Consider the following 22,044-nt stretch of genomic DNA (forward strand, 5'->3'; position numbering starts at 1 on the left):
AAAAGAAATGTAAAAAGTCACAAGTTTCAGAGGATACAAAGTAATCAGTTGCAAAGGGTCACTATCTATCTTGTATATGACTTAAGTTGTGCTCTGCAAGGAAGGGGGTTAAAGGTGCAAGAGTTTGATGAAAGGATATATGGAGGAAAGCAAATTTAACTTAGGAGAATTGGATGCCGGCAGCCATCTTATCTATCTTAAATGAAACATTTGTAAAAACATAACTTCATCACATCAAAAAAAATTGGAAAACTGAGTATAACTGTAAAGCTTTAGGTGCAGCAATTTGTTCTAGTCAAAACCATATTATTGATACTTCAGTTAAATAGTTCACCACTGAAAGCATTTATGAACATTCTTTTAATCTGTTATTTTTTCCAACATCTCTTCTGCTTTTCTTTTCTTAGGTTGGTTGTCACCTTCTAAGCTTAGGAAGTTTTCGATTTCGTTAATTTGATTTGTTACCAGGCTCTGCCAGTCATCTTCACCAGCAGATAGTGCTGCCGCATCAGTAAGATCTTTAATCTTGGTTGCCTGAAAATGGCTTTGGAGCAGAACTGATTTCAGGGGCTTAGTTTCCACCTAGGAAAGACCAGACTTGTTTTGCTTACCATTGAAATTACTCGTTTTTTTAAAGTCCTTAATAAGAGTTAAAAGAAAATCCTTAAAGCTCTACAATTATTAGTATGTGAAAAAGTCACCATTTTCCTTAACTAATTTTCAACAACTGCCTTAATTTGGCATGAAAAAAACAATAAAATGTGAATCTGGAGGCTTATGCCTATGTTGTAGCTCTCTAAGTTCCCTAATAAAGTCCAGGGATACCATGAACATTTTCTGAAAAGTCTTAAGCTTACGTTGAAAGAAAAGATATTTAAAACAATTGCAGATCAAAATCTGTTTTGATTTCTCTTCCCTTCCCAAATGTGTCTGTTTTGTGTCTTCTAATCAAAACCAGGAGAAAATTAAAAATGCTAATGGAGGAGGCACCTGGGTGGCTCAGCTGGTTAAGTGTCTGCCTTCTGCTCGGGTCATGATTCTGGGATCCTGGGATTGGACTCTGCTCAGCTGGGAATCTGACTGTCTCTCTCCCTCTTTTGTTCCCCCAGCTTGTGCTCTCTTACTGTCAAATAAATAGAATCTTAAAAAAAGAAATGGTAACAGAGGTAGACTGCCATGTAGAAACTGCCTTTTACTTTGATTCCTCTCCTCCTTCAGAGCACCATTGTTGGACAAAATGGAAAGAGCAGTGAAGTATTTGGAAGTTGACATGTTTCCAAAGCACTGCATTGGGTAATATTTACTTTTTAACACAGTATTATAAAAGTTTTTCATTTTAAGATTTTTTTTCTGATAGTAATTATACTTTTTCCCCTATTATCTAAACTTCCAATAAAGAAATGAAAATCACTAGTCATCTGTCCGGAGAGACCAGTCAACATTTTGGTACGGCTTGCTTCTAGTCTTTTTTTCTAAGCATATTTGATCATTCTATAGAATTTTGTATCTTGGTTTTTCCTTTTGTGGGCTGTTTCCTAGGTCTTAAAGACTTCTCATAAACCACTGTCAGTGACTGCACAAAATTTCTTGGAAAAAAAAAAAACGGTCAGTGGTCTTCTGATTCCAGACAAAATCTGGTGGTAAAAGGCTATTATGTATTTTAGAAATAAAGAACAGAATAAGAATTACATTCAAATTACCTAAAATCTCAACTATCATTAAACATTTTGATGTAAATATTCTGGTCTCTTCTGTGTGTATATATATATACTTGCAAAATCTGGATCATAATTATATCATTTTCTGTTCTGTGTTTAAAACATTCAATAGCATTTTCCTCTTAAAAGTCTAAGAATATGGCTTCATTATATTCCATGTTCCATAATGTAGTATGTTTAAGTTGCTTGGAAATGCTTAATATTGTAAATTAGGCTATAATGAATATAATTTGTTTACAGATCTTTGAGTATTATCTTACATTAGAATCTCCCCATTAGACTGGAAACAGGGCATATGCATAACGTTAAAAGTGAGATTATATAGTGATAATTTTTCAGTGAGCTTAGTTTACATTTAACCTCAGTTCCCTAAGGGTTGCTAGTTTTGGATGGATCTATTTGGCTCGTGAGAATTCTACAGTCAGCCACAGTCCCCTTGAATTCTTAGCCTCTGATCTTTGTGGTAATGCTGTGTTCATAGCTGACTGCCTGTGTATTTATGAAATAACAGATGAAAAACCAAACTATCAGCACAGGACTTCACAGAGACCATGGACAAGTCGTTTAAGCTTTGTGACCTCACTCTTAGCACTGTTTAGTGGCAAAATGCTATTGTAGTGTAGCTGATAATGGATAAAAATGTGTATAAATGTGTATTTCTGATAATATCTGGCATGTAAGTACCCACCTTATGCATTTAGCTCACAGGGCCAGAATGAATGTAAGTCATCCATGCAGTATGGAGAATGGATCTAGAGAAATACATCAAATCTAAATTGAGGTTGCCGATTTTGATGTAAACTGACTGATGGTCTGTATGATTTAATGGGGGTCTCTCACAATGCTTGATGCATTTTGGTGCATTTGATATCAAGTTCAGATTACTAATTTTCCAGAATCCTTGACTTTTTATCTTGATGGAGAGAAAAAAGATATTAACACATACCTGCTCTCGTTTCTTTCCCCTTAACTGCCTACTCGTGGGAGGGGCAAGAGCAGGTATGACTGGAGAAACAAGATGTTGATGGAAGTTTACACTTAACAAAACTTGTCATATTGGGCTTAATTGAGGTTTTGCAGCCTACAACAGTAATTCTCATTGCAGACATGTCGCCACATACCGCTTTGCTCCTTCCTTTCCCTCACTTCCTTTTAAAAATCACTTCATTACCTCTGTACCTCCTCTTTCTGCCTTAAAAGATCTACTCTTTGGCCTAAAATTTCTCCTAGTCAGATTATCAGTCTTCTTTGCATTTTAAAATTTAAATGAACTTAATTTTAAAAGGAAAATAAAATACACTGTTAAAAGCTGTTATTTGTTAAGGCTGTGCTGTTGCTGTAATTTTTGTTTTATAGGTGCTAAGGGAAAGTTACTTAATGTGTACCTCTAAAATTGAAAAAAATATACAATGACTTCAAAATCAGCCACTGTGCAGTTGGTTTTTTCTGTAAGTAATCTTTCCTAAACTTTTTAGGTATAACCTAAAAAGGTTTTTAGCAGTTAACACCTATAATTGCCTATTTTTAAGATTTTGAACAGTATAGCCTTTCTCATGCTCAAGTTTTGCACTCTAAGATAAAAAATAGCTTATAAATTTTGCCAAAAAACTGATCATCTGTGCTTAGTTGCTTTTCATATGACAAATGGACTTGTGGAGCCATGTAATCTCTACAAATACTTTGCTTAAAATATATATAAATCCATACTTAAAATATCACATATATTAAGGGTATTTGATCCCTTTGCATACTATGTTCTAATGGAAATAATTTAAATTTTTCTTTGCAATAGTTTTACCAAAACGATGTAATTACTTAGCACGATAAAGAACAATGGAACTTAATTGACTGCATTATTTTGAGACATCGTTTATTAAGATAAAATTTTAAATGCTCAAATGCCCCTACTCCTAAATTTAGGTGACTAAAAAAAAAGAAGGACATACATAATACACTACCTCACACTGTCCTTCCCAAAACAGGCTGGGTTATATCTATTTGATTTATACACTGTGACTTTTTCCTGCTGTTTTCCATCAACCTTAATTGTGAAAAATGGTGCCATGTTGCCCTCTTGATATTATTTTGGAGATCAGTTAGGTCTTAAAGCATCCAGATGCATACAGTTCTACACATATCTGTAGAATTAGCTCACTAAGGTCTGCTCGGCAATATTTTTAATTGACTTACGTGTTCTGTGGGAAAAGAAGAATCGTAAAAAGTCTTTGCAGTTGCATTCCTCTCTTCACTGGGCTCTCCCTTGGGATCTGGATGGATACTCGAGTTATTCAAAGTGTCAGCAACTCTGTTAATGCTGGTAGTATCTGGTTGACAAAGAGGAAATGGCAACAACTGAATTTTATTCTCCAGGCACTCATTTTAGGACTGAACTTGTTTTTCTCTGATCCTATCTATGCTTTTGTATTTAAAAAGCAACTGTTTTGTTTTTACTTTGAATATTCTATAGTTTTCACTGACTTTGCTCTTAATATGCATTAGGCATTTCATTTCAGAAAACAAAATTTTATTGCTACTTTCTAAAACCTGCTGGTTTCACGCTAAAATGAGTGAAATGGTGTAAATATCTTCTAAGACAAAATAACTCCCATAAAATGTTACCCTCATTCCCCTGGTTACTTGCATTGTCACAGATGTAAACATATTAAGATTGATGGAGAAAAGTCTGAATCAACGAAAAGTCAGATTTATAAAATATATTTAAAGAAACTGGCCACAGTAAGAAGCCCAACAAACAGGCTGACTAGTAGGGGTCACTGGAATTTAATAAGTAGATAAAAATGATTTAGAGAAACATGTCAGCTTTGAAGGTTAAAAGATACTTATATCTGGGTGCCTTGGTGGCTTAGTGGGTTAAGCTGCTGCCTTCTTCGGCTCAGGTCATGATCTCAGGGTCCTGGGATCAAGTCCCGCATCGGGCTCTCTGCTCAGCAGGGAACCTGCTTCCTCCTCTCTCTCTCTCTGCCTGCCTCTCTGCCTACTTGTGATGTTCCTCTGTCAAATAAATTAAAAAAAAAAAATACTTATATCTTTTATGAGTGGATATTTTACAAGTTGAATTTCTACAGAATTTTCAATCTCCCCTTCCATTCTTATTTATATCATTGAGTTTTAACCTAGAAGAAAAGCCTTATGAGAAAACAGTCAACATGAGACCAGTGCCTTAACAGCACTTGCCTAACTGCAGCATTCAACAGATTCAAAATTAATGTAATCTGAAGTTAATACATTTTATTCTATTAGGAAAGTTACAGTGCGTAAGATGAAGTTTTACAGTATTTTGGTGTTTCCGTTTTTCCCTGCATTACCTCTCTATGCTAGTAAACCTGATATGCTAATTTTAATTCCCAATTTTTCTCTTCAGAGTTCCTTAATTGCCTCTTTTTAAAAGTATCTGGTAGCTCTGAGAGCTTCCCTTGTAATCTGCATTTCTTTAATGGGTCTAAAATCATACTGTTCAATGGCCAAGTTCCCTTAAAAATCTAAGAATATCTTAACAATCAGTAACTCACTACGAGATTGCTATTAACAAAGTAAACTTTTTTCATGATAATCTTAAACTGCTGTTCGTTGTTAATCTGTACAGCATTTATACATGATATGTAGTATATTTCTATTTTTAAATATATTTGGTAGGAAAAATTTCAAATACATAAAAGCAGAATATGAACTTAGACCATCACCCTGCGTGAACACCATCAGTGTTAAGTCCTATGTATTTCATCCATTTACCTCCCCCTATTTTTTATTCTAGAATATTTTTATAAAGCAAAACTTAGACACTTAATTTATGTAGTGGTTAGAATACACTATTCTCTGAAATGTTGAATATTTGAATGTTTTAATGTTGGTACATAACTAAGGTATTCTGTTTAAAGTGTTTGAGTTACAAATATCAATGATACGAAATGTATTAATGTTACACCTCAACAGTGTTTGTAAAATGAAAGCTGGATTCTGGTGCTAGTGAAGGGAAGCTAGAAGTAGAAAAGTCAAGGAAAGAGGGAGAAAACTGGGAGAAGAAAATGAGGGAAGTTTTTTCAGTACAGAATGGAAAGGAATAAACATGCCCACTGGCAGAAGCCTTATCAACAACTGAGATTCTAATTAGATAGTTGTTACTAATTTAAAATTAATGACCTGGACCTGTGATTATTTCTGCTATTTCCAGTTCCTTGGTGAAATTTTTTTTTTAATTTCCAGTATGCATTTGCATCTTAGTACATGTTAATATCAGTGGCTCAGATTTAGGTGAAAAAAAATCCACTCATATTTAAATAAAACCTTTCCTACTTTTATTTATATAACATGTATAGAGTATCTTAGGTTTAGGTAAAAAAAAATACGTAAGTGGTTTCATTTTAAACATAAACAGCCCCTTTATCAGGAATAAGGAGTAGAAATTCAAATTTAAAGAACACATAAACATTGTTTTCTTACCTGGTCCAGTATCCTTCCTGATTCCATCATCGTTTTTGCAAAGTGTCATTGAAACCGGATTTTTGTTTGCTGATGGGCCTATTGGTCTCTCCTTCAACAAAGGAATGCTAGAAGTTGAAGTGCTCAGTGTTTGACTTTCAGTTTGATTTACTTTTGACCAAGGACTGGGGTCTAAGAAATTCACATATACTGGAATTTTCTCAGTTTTTTTATCTGAAGTTGAAAGATCAAAGGCTGACCTTCCACTTCTGTTTACTAAATCTCCAGATGGCTTTATGTGAAATGAACATGATTCTTCCAGCTGTCCTTCACTGTAAATTTTTCCTGAAACGATGTCATTTAATGACTCTGTTTTCTCTGTATTATTTAACAATGAATGCTGTCTTTCATTGACATTCACAAAAAGGAAGAGGTCATTTTTTGTGGCGTTAGTTATCTGAGTCTCGTCAATCTGACTCTCTTTATTAGAAAACTGTATTTCTGTGGAAGTTTGCATAGGAACAGCAATTTTCATGTCTTCAGCTTGTGAAGTATGTATATTCTCATTTTTAGCCTGAAGATGGGAAGTGGTTGCACTGTTTTCTAAGTATCCCAGACAGTTCTTTAGCTGGCTAGTGTGCATCTCATTCAGATTTTCCTGCATAGTTCTTTCACCAGGGCTTGAGTTGGGTTTCACCAACATAGGCATAATATTAACATTTTTATCTGAATTCTTAAGTACTTTCAAATTCTCACTGAAAGTTGCTGTGTCAGAGGGAATAGTCGGTTCAGGTCTCTCTAAAGTATCATTACAGATCTGCTGGAAAACTGAAGTTTGTTTAAATGGCAATACACTGCACTCACTTTCCTTATTTAACAGTTGCATTTGGTTTATTTTACATTGTTGATCATCTAACATAACATTAGTTGACTCCTGTAAACTGTATTTCTGACACTGAACAGCATTCTTTTCTACATTGAGAGATGAATCCAGATATGCTTTGGTTTGGTCACTACTTGTAATTTCCTTCTCTGTGGCATTTTCTTGAATCCCTGGAAGCAATCTGAACCGTTCAAATGGTTCATTTTCAGGAACCTCTTTCTTTTGATTTGTATGCTGAGCCACCCCACTTAGGATATTGTTAGATGATCTTTTATTATCAACCTCCAGATGGGCATCTGCATTGTGAAGATCAAATCCTTCAGTTCCTTCTAGGAGTATCTTTTCTGTTTCTGTTGATCTGTCTGCCACTAAAAAAGAATTTTTTGGTGATTTAAATTCTGTACATCCATTGTCTTTTCCTGAACCCACTTTATCTTTTATTTCTGCGATAACTGCTTTTCTAAAGTCAGTAACATTCAAGGTTTGTGCTTGACTAATTAGTTCTTTTTCTGTGCCGAGGTTTTTGCTTAGGGAGATTTCACTCTGATTTTCATCCTGAGATACAGTAGGATCAGTTTCATTCTTGGAGCTTTCTTCAAAAAGCTGTAAATCTGTCATGAAGAGAACACAGTAAATTTTTATATTATACCCTAAAACCTGCTTTTATAAGACATAATGAATTACCTATTTATATAAAAACATTTAGCCTTAAATATTTCATTGACTATTACACAAACATTACGATACCAATTTTACCAAATATTGAATTCCCTTGTTCATAATAACATTAAGCATGCTAAATATTTGGCTCTTCTCATATTAAATTTTGATTTCACAAAGTATTTTTGGTTTAAAAAGAGGGAAGTTCAGGGTATTAGGAAATGGTTTTTAGTTTTCTAGTTTCTTATACTTCCTTTTGAGCATACAGTACAATGCCGTGTAAACACATAGCCAAGTAAATAAAAATGAATTTATCCTAACAAGTTAGACTCTAATTTCTATTATTACTGTCAAAGAAATATTTAACCAAGGAACCTGAAGATCTAATTGACTTTATTAAATGATTCATTGAATCAGACAGCATCCTTTCTAGCAAAGAAAAAAGAGCCCCATTGAGCTACAGAGAAAAAGGTTTTTAAAGGTAGAGAATTAATAGACAAAGGAAATTATTAGCAAAGAATACATTGTTTTAGGCAAGGCCGCCCTCCTATGGGGAAAGAAAGAGGTCTGTCCATGGATTTTTTACTGCTGACCAGAAGATTCCAGGTTGACTCCTTAAAGGTTACATTCCTGAGGATTGAAGCTGCAGTTTGGTTGGTATTAAGTTTTGGTTTGCTGACATGGGTTCTTAACACGAGTAACTCCATTTTGGGCCTGTGGTTTTCTTTTTACCACTCCTGAGGATCCAGAATTGCTAGCTGTTTCTTCAAGACTGACAATTACCACTTCTTATTCTTTACTTTCTAAGTATTTTAAAGTTTGGAGATACTTTTGTGCAAATGTATAGAATACCTAAGAAATATGTTTTATTCATCTAGGTTTTAACCATAGATTTCAAATTTTCCATATAGTTAACCTAGAATACGAAATTCAGGACTTGAAGGGCTTTAGTCCATTCATTTTCTCTACAACATCTCCACCAAGTGGTTGTTCAGCCTAGGTTTGAACACCTTCATAAAATAAGTCTGGTCTTTATAAGCAGTTCTTTTTCAAGATGGACAAGTTTAGTAAATTATCTCAGTGGTTACAGAAAGGCATCTGAACTAAGAAAAGTGCTCTAGGTCTGATACTCAGAAGGTTATTCATATCCCAGAGAACACTCCACAAAGCAGTGAATGCGGAAAACTGAACGCAAAAAGCTATGGAGTAAGTGATAAGGAAAGGCAGAAAAAGAATTTTCCCCAAAAATACTGACTATAAAAAATAGCTCAAAAGAAGCCATCTTAAGACCATACACAAATGAAAAAGAGTTTCTTCAACTACAATATGGGATCCTCAAAGCAAAGACTTTAATTGGTACTCCCCTGAATTCCACAGGTGGCCTTGCACAGCATTTTGACAGATCCTTTATTTGTGGGAGAAAGGGGGAGCTCAGTATTTAAAATTAGAAAGTAGCAGTATGCTGGTTACCTTCTACGATGACTTCTATAAACGGACCCTCTTTCTTCTCCTTTTCTCTGTAGTTTGTATCTGAACAAAAACTCAAAGTATCTTTCTTTCTTTCTTGCCCAGAATTGTATTTCTGTATGATGTTTTCTGATTTTTCCATTGACATTTCACTGTTTTTAGTATTTACTTCTGGAATATTCTAATGGAAAATGAAAAAAAATACCTTTAAAAACATTGTTAAATAGTATAAGACTTCTGAACAAATTCTTCTGATAAAAGTACAATCTGTGTTTCAAGTCAGCCATTCAGTAATTTTGTAATAAGTTCTCTTAAACCTCATTTTGTATCATTTATCATATTTAAACAAAACTGAGACCCTTTGAAGTTTTCAGTATGCATTCTACATTATTATATAACCTCACACATTATTTATAATAAAATAACCACTCATTAAAAGAAGAGTAGTCATGGTTAGCAAACTGTTTTGAGTATTTGGTATTTTTATGTATCTTGAAAGTAGTGGATCAGTTCAACATCCTTTTATTCCCCCTATATTCAGCACATAGCCATTGAAACACTGCGCTAAGCTTTCAGATGCAATAAAGAACAACCTACAGACTAGTCTCAAGAAACAATCCAGGAGGAAGATAGGAAGAGAATAATCTAGATGAGGATAGGAGGCACTCCAGGGAAAGCAAAAGACATACACAGATGCTAAACACAAGCAAGATTATAGTCTTCATCAACTACTCGGGATTTCTTTCAGCTAGAGCTTAGATTGCTGGGAGAATGGAGAGATGGGAGGCTTGAGGTAAGCTATGCCCAGGTCATTAAGGACCAAATACAGCATGCTGAGGGTTTCCAGGAAGACCATGAGAAATCACTGAAGGGTTTTAGACAAGGTAATAAACACGATCCATTCTGGCTGCAGCATCAAGAATAGATTAACGCTTTTTAAACTTAATTGATTAAAAACTGCTATGAGAAGTAAAGGTTCTACAACACAGCACACCAGATACCTACTCAGTGAGATTATATTCTGTTTTCTATGCTACTTTATTTCATTTTTTAAAGAACGCTGGTCACAGACCACTAAACTAATTTACATGAACCACTAATAGGCTGCACCTAGAAGTCTGAAAAATACTGAATTAAAGGGAGACAACATGAGGCAGAGAGAAGGATCAGAAGAGTGTCCTAGTGCCATAGTCCAGGGGATATCAGTAGAGATGAAGAACTGGATACATGAATTATTTATGAGCTAATCAACAGGGCTTGATGAATGATGGGATATAAAACAGAGTCAAGATTGATTCACAGAGTTTAGGTATGTAGAGGTGACTGGTGGATGTTATTTACTCAACTAGAAAACAGGAGTAGTAGCAGGTGTGGATGAAAATGTCATGGGTTGTTCGAACCTGCTGAGTGTGAAAAGTTAGTAAGATAATAAGTAGAGATGTCTAATGAACATCTAGATTTATGAATCTGGAGCTTATGAGAAAATTTACCTGGAAATGTAGATTTGAAAATCATTGGTAGAGAGATGGCCACTGAAGATGTACAAGTTGATGAGACTAAGTAATGAGAGTATATTTTGAAGGAAAAAAAGGGGTAAAGCATAAAATGCTAATGAAAACCACAAAAGAGGCAGAAGAAGAGAAGCTTGCAAAAGATAAATCTGTAAAGGAGAATGACAAAAACAGTATGGTAGTTACCAGGAGCTTTGTAGTCTTGGATAAATATGGGTTCAAATCTGGTTTCAGTACTTACTAAGTATGAAATCTTAGAAGAATATAGTAGTTAACCATTGCTGTGTAACAAGTTACCCACACTCAGAGGTTTAAACCAGCAAACATTTATTATGCCATAGTTTGAATGAATCAGGAAGTCACGAATGATTTGGCTTTGTGACTCAGGGTCTCTCATGAGGTTCTACACAAGCTGTTGTTACTGGAAGACTTAACGGGCTGGAGGGCCTGCCCCTAAGAAGGCTCACTCAATGGCTGGCGGTTGGTGCTGGCGGTTGGTGCTGGCTGTTCGGTGGGATGCCTAAGTTCTCTTCTATGGGGCCTTTCTTTCTCCAGGAACCTGACTCTACAAGGAGAGAGATGGACACAGGATCAAAAATGTTTTTTTGTGTACCTTGTAAAATGAGAGAAACCTTAGCATGTTTAATTGTACATGGAAAAATATAAACTAGTAACTCACAAAAGAAATATAACTGACAAACATAAGAAAATATGTTTGGGGCACGTGGTTGGCTCAGTTGGTAAGCATCTGCCTTTGGCTTGGGTCATGATCCCAGGGTTCTGGGATCGAGCCCTGCATGGGGCTCCCTGCTCAGTGGAGAGCCGGCTTCTCCCTCTGCCTGCTCTACCTGCTGCTCCCCTGCTTTGTTCCCATTCTTGTTTTATCTCTCTGTCCAAAAAAGTGAATAAAATCTTTTAAAAAATACATGTTTAATAAAAATGCAAATTAAAACTGATTAAGGTATGAATTCAGAGAGTTTGGATATGCAGGTGTTTTTATATGTGGTTGGTGGGAGTATAAACAATGTGGGGGTGCCTGGGTGGCTCAGTGGGTTAAAGCCTCTGCCTTTGGCTCAGGTCATGATCCCAGGGTCCTGGGATCAAGCTAGGCAGGGAGCCTGCTTCCCTTCCTCTCTCTCTGCCTGCCTCTCTGCCTACTTGTGATCTGTCTGTCAAATTAAAAAAAACAAAAACAAAAAACACAAAACTCTTTCTGGAAGGCAGTCTCACAATATGTGTCAAAATTATAAGAAGCAAGCTCTGATCCAGCAATACTATTTTTGGAAATTTATCCTAAAGAAATCATCGCAAAAGTACACAAAGATATTTGTATAAGGATGTTCTACAGTAGAGGAGTAGAGAGATTAATTATGGCACATCTCATTCATACAATTGCAACTGTGATACATGTCAACTACTACTGACTTAGAAAGCCACTATTTAAGTTAAAAAGGCAGTTTCTTGAAAGGTTTAGTATAGACTCAGCAAATCCACACTAGGTTTATACCTCCCCAAAAATGAAAACAGAGACTCACACAGATGGCTGAATGCCAGTATTCAGCAGCGTTATTCACAGTAGCCAAAAGGTGAAGACCCAAGTGTCATTAGCAAATAAATAGATAAACAAAAGCTGGTATTATCCATTCACTGGAATATTATTCTGCTGTAAAAAGGAATAAAGTTCTAATATAGGCTGTAACATGGGTAAACTCTGAAAACCTCATGCTAAATGAAATAAACCAGATAAAAAGGACAAATATTACACAATTCCACTCATATAAAATATATAGAATAGGCAAATTCATAGAGTCAGAAAGTAAATTAGAGGTTACCAGAAGCTGGGGAGAGGGGAGGTGGGGAGTCACTGGTTAATAGTTAGTTTCAATTTGGAATGATGACAAATTCTTGGAAATATTGGCAAAGACTGCACAATACTGTACTTAATTAATTGCAATTAATGCAATTGAATTTTAATTTTAAATGTCAACAGAAAGGACAGAGAGATGATGGATTTAGCAAAAAAAAAATTTAACTATTACAGATGTTCAAAGATTTAAAGAACAACATGAATATAATAAAAATATATCCCCCAAAAGAATCAAATGGAAATTCTAGAGATGATATATACACTATCTGAAATAAAAACTCACTATATAGGCTTAACCAAGATTAAACATATTAGAACAAAAGATAATTGGACTTCAGGGCACAGAACAATAGAAAATCCCAATGGGAGAAGACAGAGAAAAAAGACTGAAAACAATGTGCAGCACCTGAACCTGGGGGACACGATCAAGCAGTTTAATGTATGTGTAGTTGAAGTCCCATAAGAGGAGAAGGGGACGGAAAAAAATCTTTGAAGAGGTAATGACCGGAAATTCACCAAATTTGATGAAAACTCATTCCACAGATTCACAAATCTTTCAATAAATCCCAAGCAAAATATACACAAAGAAAACCAAAGCAAGGCAGGATATGATAAAGAGGGATGTGAACTTAACAACTGCAGACTTGCCAGAAGCAATGCAAGCAACAATGCAACAGCGTCTTCAAATGAATGAAAGAGAAAACTGTCCATCTAGAATTTTAGATCCACTGAAAATACCCTTTACAAATTAAGGAGAAATAAACACTTTTCCAGACAAATAAAAGCTGAGAGGATTCCTCACCAGATGTGCACACACATGCACGCACTTACACAAACCCACAAATACTAAGGGAAGCTCTTCAAGCTGAAGTACTAGGATACCAGCTAGAAACCTGGATCTACACTAATGAATAAAGAGTGCCTGAAATGGTAAATATAATTGAAGGTAAAAGACTTATTTTCTCTAATTCTTCATTTTCTTAACCAGGTTTAAAAACAGGTTAAAATTTTAAAGTAAATAACACTACATGGTGGAGTTGATAACATGTAAAAGTAAAGTGTATTATAAAAATAACACAAAAGGGGTGCCTGGGTGGCTCAGTGGGTTAAAGCCTCTGCCTTTGGCTCGGGTCATGATCCCAGGGTCCTGGGATCAAGCCCCATGTCGGGCTCTCTGCTCGGCAGGGAGCCTGCTTCCCCCCTCTCTCTCTGCCTGCCTCTCTGCCTACTTGTGATTTCTGTCTGTCAAATAAATAAAGTCTTAAAAAAAAAAAAAAAACCCAGAAAGGAGAAAATGAGAATATAGTATTGTGAGCTTCTTACTAATCAGAGAATCTGGCATAATCTTATTTGAAAGCAGACGAAAATCAATTACTTCAGAAAAAACTTGGCAAACTATGGCCAGTGTGCCAAATATGGCCTACTGTTTTGGCAAATATACTTTTATTGGTACACAACCATACCCATTTATGAACTACACAGATCAGAATAGTTTAAGTAGTACATTTTATGTATATTTTACCAGAATAAAAAAACACAAGGAACAGTTCTTAAAGAGAAAAGACTTCCTCATGTTATTATTCAACATAAAGGAATTATGAATATTCCCTTTAGAAAAAGTCACAGGATTAAAAAGGATACATAATGCAAGCACTAATCATTAGTGCTTCTCCCACTAATTGGGAGAAGCACTACTCTTCTCCCACTAACAAGTACACACACACACACAAAAAAATCAGTAGGGATAGAAAAGACTTGAATAACATTATCAACCAGCCTGATCTAACTGACAGTTATAAAACATTCAACCAACCAATAACAATACACATTCTTTCAAGAGCACATGAAATATTCACCAAAAGAGAGGCACTTAGGTGGTTCAGTCCACTAAGCATTTGCCTTCAGCTCAGGTCATGATCTCAGGGTCCTGCGATCAAGTCCTGTGTCTCTCTTAGGCTCCCTGCTTAGCAGAGAGTCTGCTTCTCACTCTACCTCTGCCCCTCCCCCCGTTCTGTGTGCATGCTCTCTCTCAAATAAATAAAATCTTTTAAAAAAGAAGAATGAAAAAAAAGAAATATTCACCAAGATAGATAATAGACTTGGCTAAAAAGCAAGTCTTTTTAAAGAAACTCTATTTTTTTTTCAAAGATTTTATTTATTTATTTGACAGACAAAGATCACAAGTAGGCAGAGAGGCAGGCAGAGAGAGAGGAGGAAACAGGCTCCCTGCCGAGCATAGAGCCCGATGCGGGGCTGGATCCCAGGACCCTGGGATCATGACCCGAGCTGAAGGCAGAGGCTTTAACCCACTGAGCCACCCAGGCGCCCCTAAAGAAACTCTTAATCTCACAAACAAACTGAGGGGTGGTGGGGGGTATGGGTAGGGATAGGGTGGCTGGGTTATGGACATTGGGGAGGGTATGTGCTATGGTGAGTGCCATGTATTGTGTAAGTCTGATGATTCACAGACCTGTACCCCTGGAGCAAATAATACATCGTATGTTAATTTTTATAAAGGATATTTATATTTAAAAGGATATATGTAGATTTAAAAGGATAAAAGCCTTATAGAAAATGTTCTCTGACCACAACTAAATTATAGTTGAAATCACTAAAAGAAAGATATTTGGAAAATTTTCAAAAACTTGGAAATTAAACCACAGTTGTAAGTCCTACCCATGTGGTTTATGCCCATACCCATGGATCAAGGAAGACCTCACAAAAGGAATTTTTAAATATGAATAAGGGTGAAAACACTGCATGTCAGAATTTGTGGGATGAAGCTATAACAATTCTTAGAGGAAAACCTATAGCTTTATATGCTTATACTAGAAAAGAAGAAAGGCCAATAATCAATTGTCTAAGTTTCCATGTTAAGCAGCTAGAAAAAAAACATATCAAAGCCAAAGTAAGTAGGATGAAGGAAATAATAAAGTTAACAGCAAAAGCCAATGAAATAGAAAATGAACTAACATGAGAAGGAAATCAATGAAGTCAAAAACCTGGTTCTCTGAGAAGACCAATAACGTTGAAAATCTAGCTAAATTGATGAGAGAGAGAAGGAGAAGGAGGAGGCGGAGTGAGAAGAAGAGAGGCAGGACACCACAAATGAAAGAGAGGGCATTGATAAGGAGGAATGTAATAATAAAGGAATATCATGAGCAACTCTTTGACAACAAATTTGACAACTCAGATGAAAAGGACGAGTTCCCTGAGGGACAAAAATTATCAAACCACTGTGGTGTAAGTGTTCCAGACAGCCCCCTGGTTCCGTGATTTGCACTAACAGTTGTACTAATGACTAAGATCTCAAAACAGCACAGGAAAAAGGCATATCAGGGTAGAGTCTGGAGCAAAGCAGGTACAAACTTTCAGGAGCCCCATTCCAGTGAAATCATACAGGACATGCTTATCCTGCAACAGTGAATTGTGACAACAAATGTGAATTTTCATCCACGAGGTAAGCTCATCGGAGATTCTGTGCTCAAGGTTTTTTTGGTGCTTGTCATGCAGGCACCAGCTGCCTAGTGCGCGCCAGAACTCCGGACTCCCAATAAGAAAATGCAAGTTCAGAGTAAAGCACAATGTTTAACTAACACTTTAGGCACAGTGAGCCACTCCTGGCAGTTAGGAAATGGTGGGGAACCTTCTCCAGAACCAAGTTTCCAGGTACCAGTCACAGGCCAACTTTGTATGCAGGCCTTTCTGAGGACAGCATTCACAGACCTCTCTGTTAACTATTTCTTCTGCACACAAACACAGGAAGAAATAGAGTGAACTGCCCTATCAATAATACTGAACTTGTTATTAAAAATCTTCCCACGAAGAAAAAGCAGATAGCTTTACAGCAAATTCTATCTAATATTTAATAAAGAAATACTAACAACTCTAAACAATACTCTTCTGGGAGCGGGGAACACACTCTAACTCATCTTATGAAGTCAGTATTACTCTGATATGAAAACCAGATCAAAAGAACACAAAGAAAAAACAAATGAAACCTACAGATCAGTATTCCTAATCAATGCAAAATCCTTAACATAGCATTAACAAATTACATCCAGCCATCTATTAAAAAGATAATATTTCAAGATGCAGTGTTGTTTTAAATTTGTAAATGAATTAATTAATTAATTGGTTAATAACATATTAATGGAATAAAGAAAACATTATTATCTCATCAAATACAGAAAAACCATTTCACAAAATTTAATACTCATTCATGATTAAAAATTCAGCAAACTAGGAACAGAAGGAAACTTAATCTGATAAAAAACATATACAAACAACGTATAACTAACATCCTATGAAATGGTTAAAGACTAAAAATTCTCCCTCTGAGATGGAGGAACAAGACAAGCAAGTCTACCGTCAAACCTTTCATTCAACACTGTACTGGAGAGTCTTAGCTACTGTGATAAATTGAGAAAAAAGTAAAATTCATACAAAGCAGAAGGAAGTAAAACTTCCTGAAATTCACAGATGACATACACAAAAAACCCCAATAATTAGAAGGAAAAAAACCCTACCATTACAATAAATTTTAAAAGGAAATAGGATATAATGTCAATGTATAAAAATCAAATTTTACTCCATGTACTAGCAAGAAACAATTAGAAAAATTAACTTTTAAAATACTATTTATAATAAGATTCTAAAATATGAAATATTCAGGGATAAATTTCACAAAACACTTTAAAGACTTACACAATGAAAATAAAACATTTCTGAGAAAGACATTAAAGAATGTCTAAATAAATGTAAAGATATACCACATTCACAAATTGGAGGACTCAGTACTGTTGAGATGTCAGTTCTTCACAAATTAATCTAAAGATTCAACACAATCTGAAATCCCACAGTCTTAGGTGTTGTTTTTTTTTTTAAGAAACTGACAAACTGATTCTAAAAATTATCTGGAAATGCAAAGGACGTAGAATAGCCAAAACATCTTGAAAAAGAAAAAGAAAATCAAGGACTTGCACTACCACATTTTAAGACCTCTTACAAAGCTACAGTAATAAACAGGTGTTGTGTATTGACTTAATGATAAACATATAATCAATGGAACATAATAAAGAATTCAGAAATACATCCACACATATATTAGATCAACTAATTTTCAAAGAATGTACTAAAGTACAATGAGAGAAAAGTCTTTTCAAGAAATGTGTGTATAAGGAACAACTGAAAATCCATGTCCAAAAAATGACCCTCAATCCTTCTATCATACTGTACACAAAAATAAACTGAAAATGTATCACAAACTACATACTTATACTCATTTTTTTTTAAGTTGGGAACCTGAAAATAGAAAGCAGAGAGAAAATCATCAGTAATAGTCCTAATTTCTTTTAAGTTTCATATCCCCCAAACACTTGAATTTTACCTGAAGCTTCTTGTCTTCCTCAAACTTCTTCTGATCACATAATTCATTGTAACGTTCTTGTAACTTAGTATGAGTTTCTTTAAGTGATGATAACTCATTTTTTATTTCATTAATTTCTCCATTAAGTTCTTCAACCTAATACAAAATTTAACCAAAATGAATAGTTATATAAATGTGTATGGGGATGCCTCAGTGGCTCAGTCAGTTGAGCATCAGACTCTTGGTTTCAGCTCAGGTTGTGTCTCAGGGTCCTGAGATGGAGCCCTGGGGTAGGCTCTGCTCTCAACAGGGAGTCCACTTGAGATTCTCTCCCTCTGTCCCCCTGACCACCCTGCTCGCAAACATTCTCATGAATGAATGAATGAATGAATGAACGAATAAATAAATAAATAAATAAATAAATCTGTTTTGTATGATGACATTTTATTAACACAAATTTTTGGAAATAGCAAAAAAATTAAAATGATCCCAAAGTAATTACTAATATTGAGAGCTACCATTCATTGAATTGTGCTGAGTACTTAAATACAATTTCATACTCATAAAAATCCCCAATTTACAGGTGAGAAATATGAGGCTCCCAGATGTTTAAGTAATTTGCCAAGATCAGGTGGATATAGTCAGGCAGGATCCAAATCCAAAGCTAAATATAGGGGTTGTATTCTTAATTACTACATTTAACAATCTCTTCTTACAAATGAAAAATTATTTTTTTTAAATTCTCTAAAAGTTACACCTTCATTACTTTCTTCAAAGTTTTATTTTCTTGTTGCAAATCAGACATACAGATTTTATCTCAACTGAGTGACCAGTACTAAGCACTAAGTAGTGCAAAAATAACTGACACTTGAGCCTGATATTTACATCCAGACACAGGGCTTTCACTGGCTGTTTAAAATCTCTTTCATGGGAACCTCAAATATAAGACAAAGTAATTGCCACTAAGTCCCTGTGGAGGCTAGCAGACAAGAACTCCCCTATTACTTCCTGTCATCTCATCTATTCTTAACCTTTTGTTTTTTTTTAAAGATTTTATTTATTTATTTGACAGAGATCACAAGGAGGTAGAGAGGCAGGCTGAAAGATAGAGGGAAGAAGTCTCCCCGCTGAGCAGAGCCCGATGCAGGGCTCAATCCCAGGACCCTGGGATCATGACCTGAGCCGAAGGCAGAGGCTTTCACCCACTGAGCCACCCAGGCACCCCTATTCTTAACCTTTTAAAGATCTATCTGTGCAAGGTGCTTTTTTTTCCAAGGCTCAACTTTCCATGAGTTTTTTTTATCCCATTCTTTCCTATTACCCTCAAAGCTTAGTTCTGGCACTAATCTCTTCCCTGTTGCTTATTCACAATTCTTCCCACCATACCAGCATGTTCTCTTCCGCCTTACAAACAGAACTAGAACAAAACCAAGCCTTAACAAAAGGAACAAATATGCCCTTCTTACAATCTTAACTCATTTCTCTCCTCGACCCAATTACTCTCAATCTCTCTTTTTAAGATATTTTATTTACTTGAGAGAAAGAGAGAATGAGAGAGTAAGCATGGGGGGGAAGTGTCAGAGGGAGAACAGACTCCCCTATGAGCAGGGAGCCCATCATGGGACTTGATCCTGAGACTCCAGGATCATGACCTGAGCCAAAGGCAGTTGCTTAACCAAATGAGCCACCCAGATACCCGTCTCTCTCCCTTTAAAAGAAAAAAAGATCTACTTCTTTCAGAGAGAGGAGAGAATGTGCATGGGTTGGGAGAGGGGCAGGAGGAGAGAATCTTCAAGTAGAATCCCTGCTGAGTGTGTTGTAGATGTGGGGCCCGATCTCACGACTCTGAGATCATGAACTGAGAGGAAGCCAAGAGCTGGACACTTAATGAATTGAGCCACTTCTTTAATATAAAAGTCGACACTTGGCTACTTCCAAATTCTAACTTCCCAACCCTCCTTAACCACCTGACTCCTGCCCTCACTATTCTATAGATCTCCACCCCACACACACAGATACCACCTGCAAATTAGCCAAAAAGGCTTTTTCCCAAATTTCATACCAGTTAACAGCTCTGCAGCACGACTGTGTTGACTGCTTGTTCTTGGAACAGCCTCTTTTCTTTGTTTTCATGGCATTACTCTTCCTATATCCTCCTACCTTTCTCCCTGTTCTTACCAGGTTCCCTCCCACCCTGTCCCAACACACACACACCCTACTGTTTCTTCTTGAACCTTCTTCTCTAGTCCTCTACTCCTTCAGTAGATGATTATAATATACCTTGAAATTTTATCTTTATGCTAATAAACCTTAAATCTGTATCTCATCTCTCAACTTCCCTCCTAAGATAAGATTCACATTTCCAAATGCATGGTACGCATTTCAGGCTAGATGTCCTGCAGACACTATACATTTACCAGCTTCCAAATTAAAGTCATTCTTTTCATCTACCAAATCTGCTTCTCCTTTTACATTTCTTATGTGAATTAATGACATTATCATTCTACTTGTTACACTAATCTCAGAGTCATGTTTGACTCCTTTCCCCTTCTAATATTTATTATATATAAAATACCACTATCCTGCCAATTCTACTTTTAAATGTTTTTTGCATCTATTCCTCGTCTCTGTTCTCACTACCGTTACCCTAATTCACACCCTCATGGAGTCAAGGTTGCATTCTTTACAGTATTCTTGCTGCTCCTTCTCCACAAAGCTGTCCTCCATACTGCTGCAAGAGTGATTTTTCTAGGGGCGCCTGGGTGGCTCAGTGGGTTAAAGCCTCTGACTTCAGCTCAGGTCATGATCTCGGGGTCCTGGGATCGGGCCCCACATCTGGCTCTCTGCTCAGTGGGGAGACTGCTTCCCCGCCCCCGCACCCCGCCTACCTCTCTGCCTACTTGTGATCTCTGTCTGTCAAATAAATAAATAAAGTCTTTTAAAAAAAAGAGAGAGAGTTATTTTTCTAAAACTCAGATCTGACTATGTCACTTCTCTGCTTTAATATTCTCAGTGACTTTCCATTACTTATAAAGTAAAATTCAAATTCCTTAATAAGGAGCCTCTTGGAAAAGGATCTCAACCTGTTTTCCAATGTCACATTCCACATATCCTATGCTTTATTCAAATCAGACTGCCCATCACTCTTGAAAATACAGTTTCATGCCTCCAGGATTTTTCCTTTCTTTACCAAATGGAATGCCAACAAGATGGAAAGAGAAGTGTTGGAAATGGGCACACATTGTTGGTGAAACCTTATTTACATGTTCGAGGCCAAACTAGGACCATTTTTTCTCTAAAATTTTCTCCAACATAGCTAAATAGATATGATTTATTTTGTTCTTTCATGGTAATTTGTTAATACTATCAAAACCACTCCATGCTATTGTGGTCAATTTCATAGTTATCTGTCCATTTGAATGTGAGCTCTTTATTGAGCTTTGTATCTTGGGCATCTCTGAAAATCCAGTACCTAGAATAGTGCCTAATAAACAGTAGATGCTCAACAAATGATATAAATTGAGTTCCTTTTGTGACCTGTGCTTTCCTCTAAATAATTTCTGAATATCCTCGTTTATTGTCTTTTTGTCTCTATATATCCATTAGCTATATTCCTAGTCAAATGAAAACAGATACACATTACACTGTTCTTTGTAATATTTTGATGAATTTTAACTATACTGTCTAAAGATATTCACAAAATTTTATTTGTATAATATCTCTTTCACTGTTTTCTGAGAAAATAGCAGTTTGTATGATTCCATCTTATTTTTATCTGTATCTTTTTAAGTTTTTAAAAACCCATCTTGATCCAATCTTAGTAGCAATACCTTCACTATTCTTCACTCAAGAATGGTGAAAAACTTACATAGCGATAGAAACACAATTAAAGAGCAGATCTAACCTCCCATTCAAGAAAACTCATAAATAGAACCATAGCAGCTTTTTCTTTAAAAAAGAAAAAATTATTTATTTGAGAGAAAGCATGTGCATGAGAGGGCGAGCATGAGCAGTGGGGGGAGGAAGGAGGGGAGAGCGAGAAGCAGACTCCCCTTTGAGCAGGAAGCCTGATGCGGGGCTCAATCCCAGTACCCCGGGATCATGACCTGAGCTGAAGGCAGACGCTTGACTGA

At 36.0% G+C, this 22,044-nt stretch overlaps 1 protein-coding gene across 2 annotated transcripts in view; it reads right to left on the reverse strand.

Annotated features, from left to right (window-relative positions):
- Positions 1–105: 105 nt before the first annotated feature.
- CCDC73 (coiled-coil domain containing 73) overlaps positions 106–22,044 on the reverse strand; it is a 175,304-nt gene continuing 153,365 nt past the window's right edge. For both annotated transcript variants that reach the window (XM_059139025.1, XM_059139035.1), the window contains exons 14-18: positions 17,933–18,067; positions 9,169–9,346; positions 6,177–7,649; positions 3,909–4,042; positions 106–582 (exon numbers count right to left, since the gene is read on the reverse strand). In XM_059139025.1, the coding sequence (XP_058995008.1) occupies positions 361–582; positions 3,909–4,042; positions 6,177–7,649; positions 9,169–9,346; positions 17,933–18,067 (2,142 nt within the window). In that variant the 3' untranslated portion in view covers positions 106–360. The remainder of the gene's footprint in view (positions 583–3,908; positions 4,043–6,176; positions 7,650–9,168; positions 9,347–17,932; positions 18,068–22,044) is intronic.

Source organism: Mustela lutreola, chromosome 1 (genome assembly GCF_030435805.1).
Source record: "Mustela lutreola isolate mMusLut2 chromosome 1, mMusLut2.pri, whole genome shotgun sequence".
Lineage (NCBI taxonomy): Eukaryota > Metazoa > Chordata > Mammalia > Carnivora > Mustelidae > Mustela > Mustela lutreola.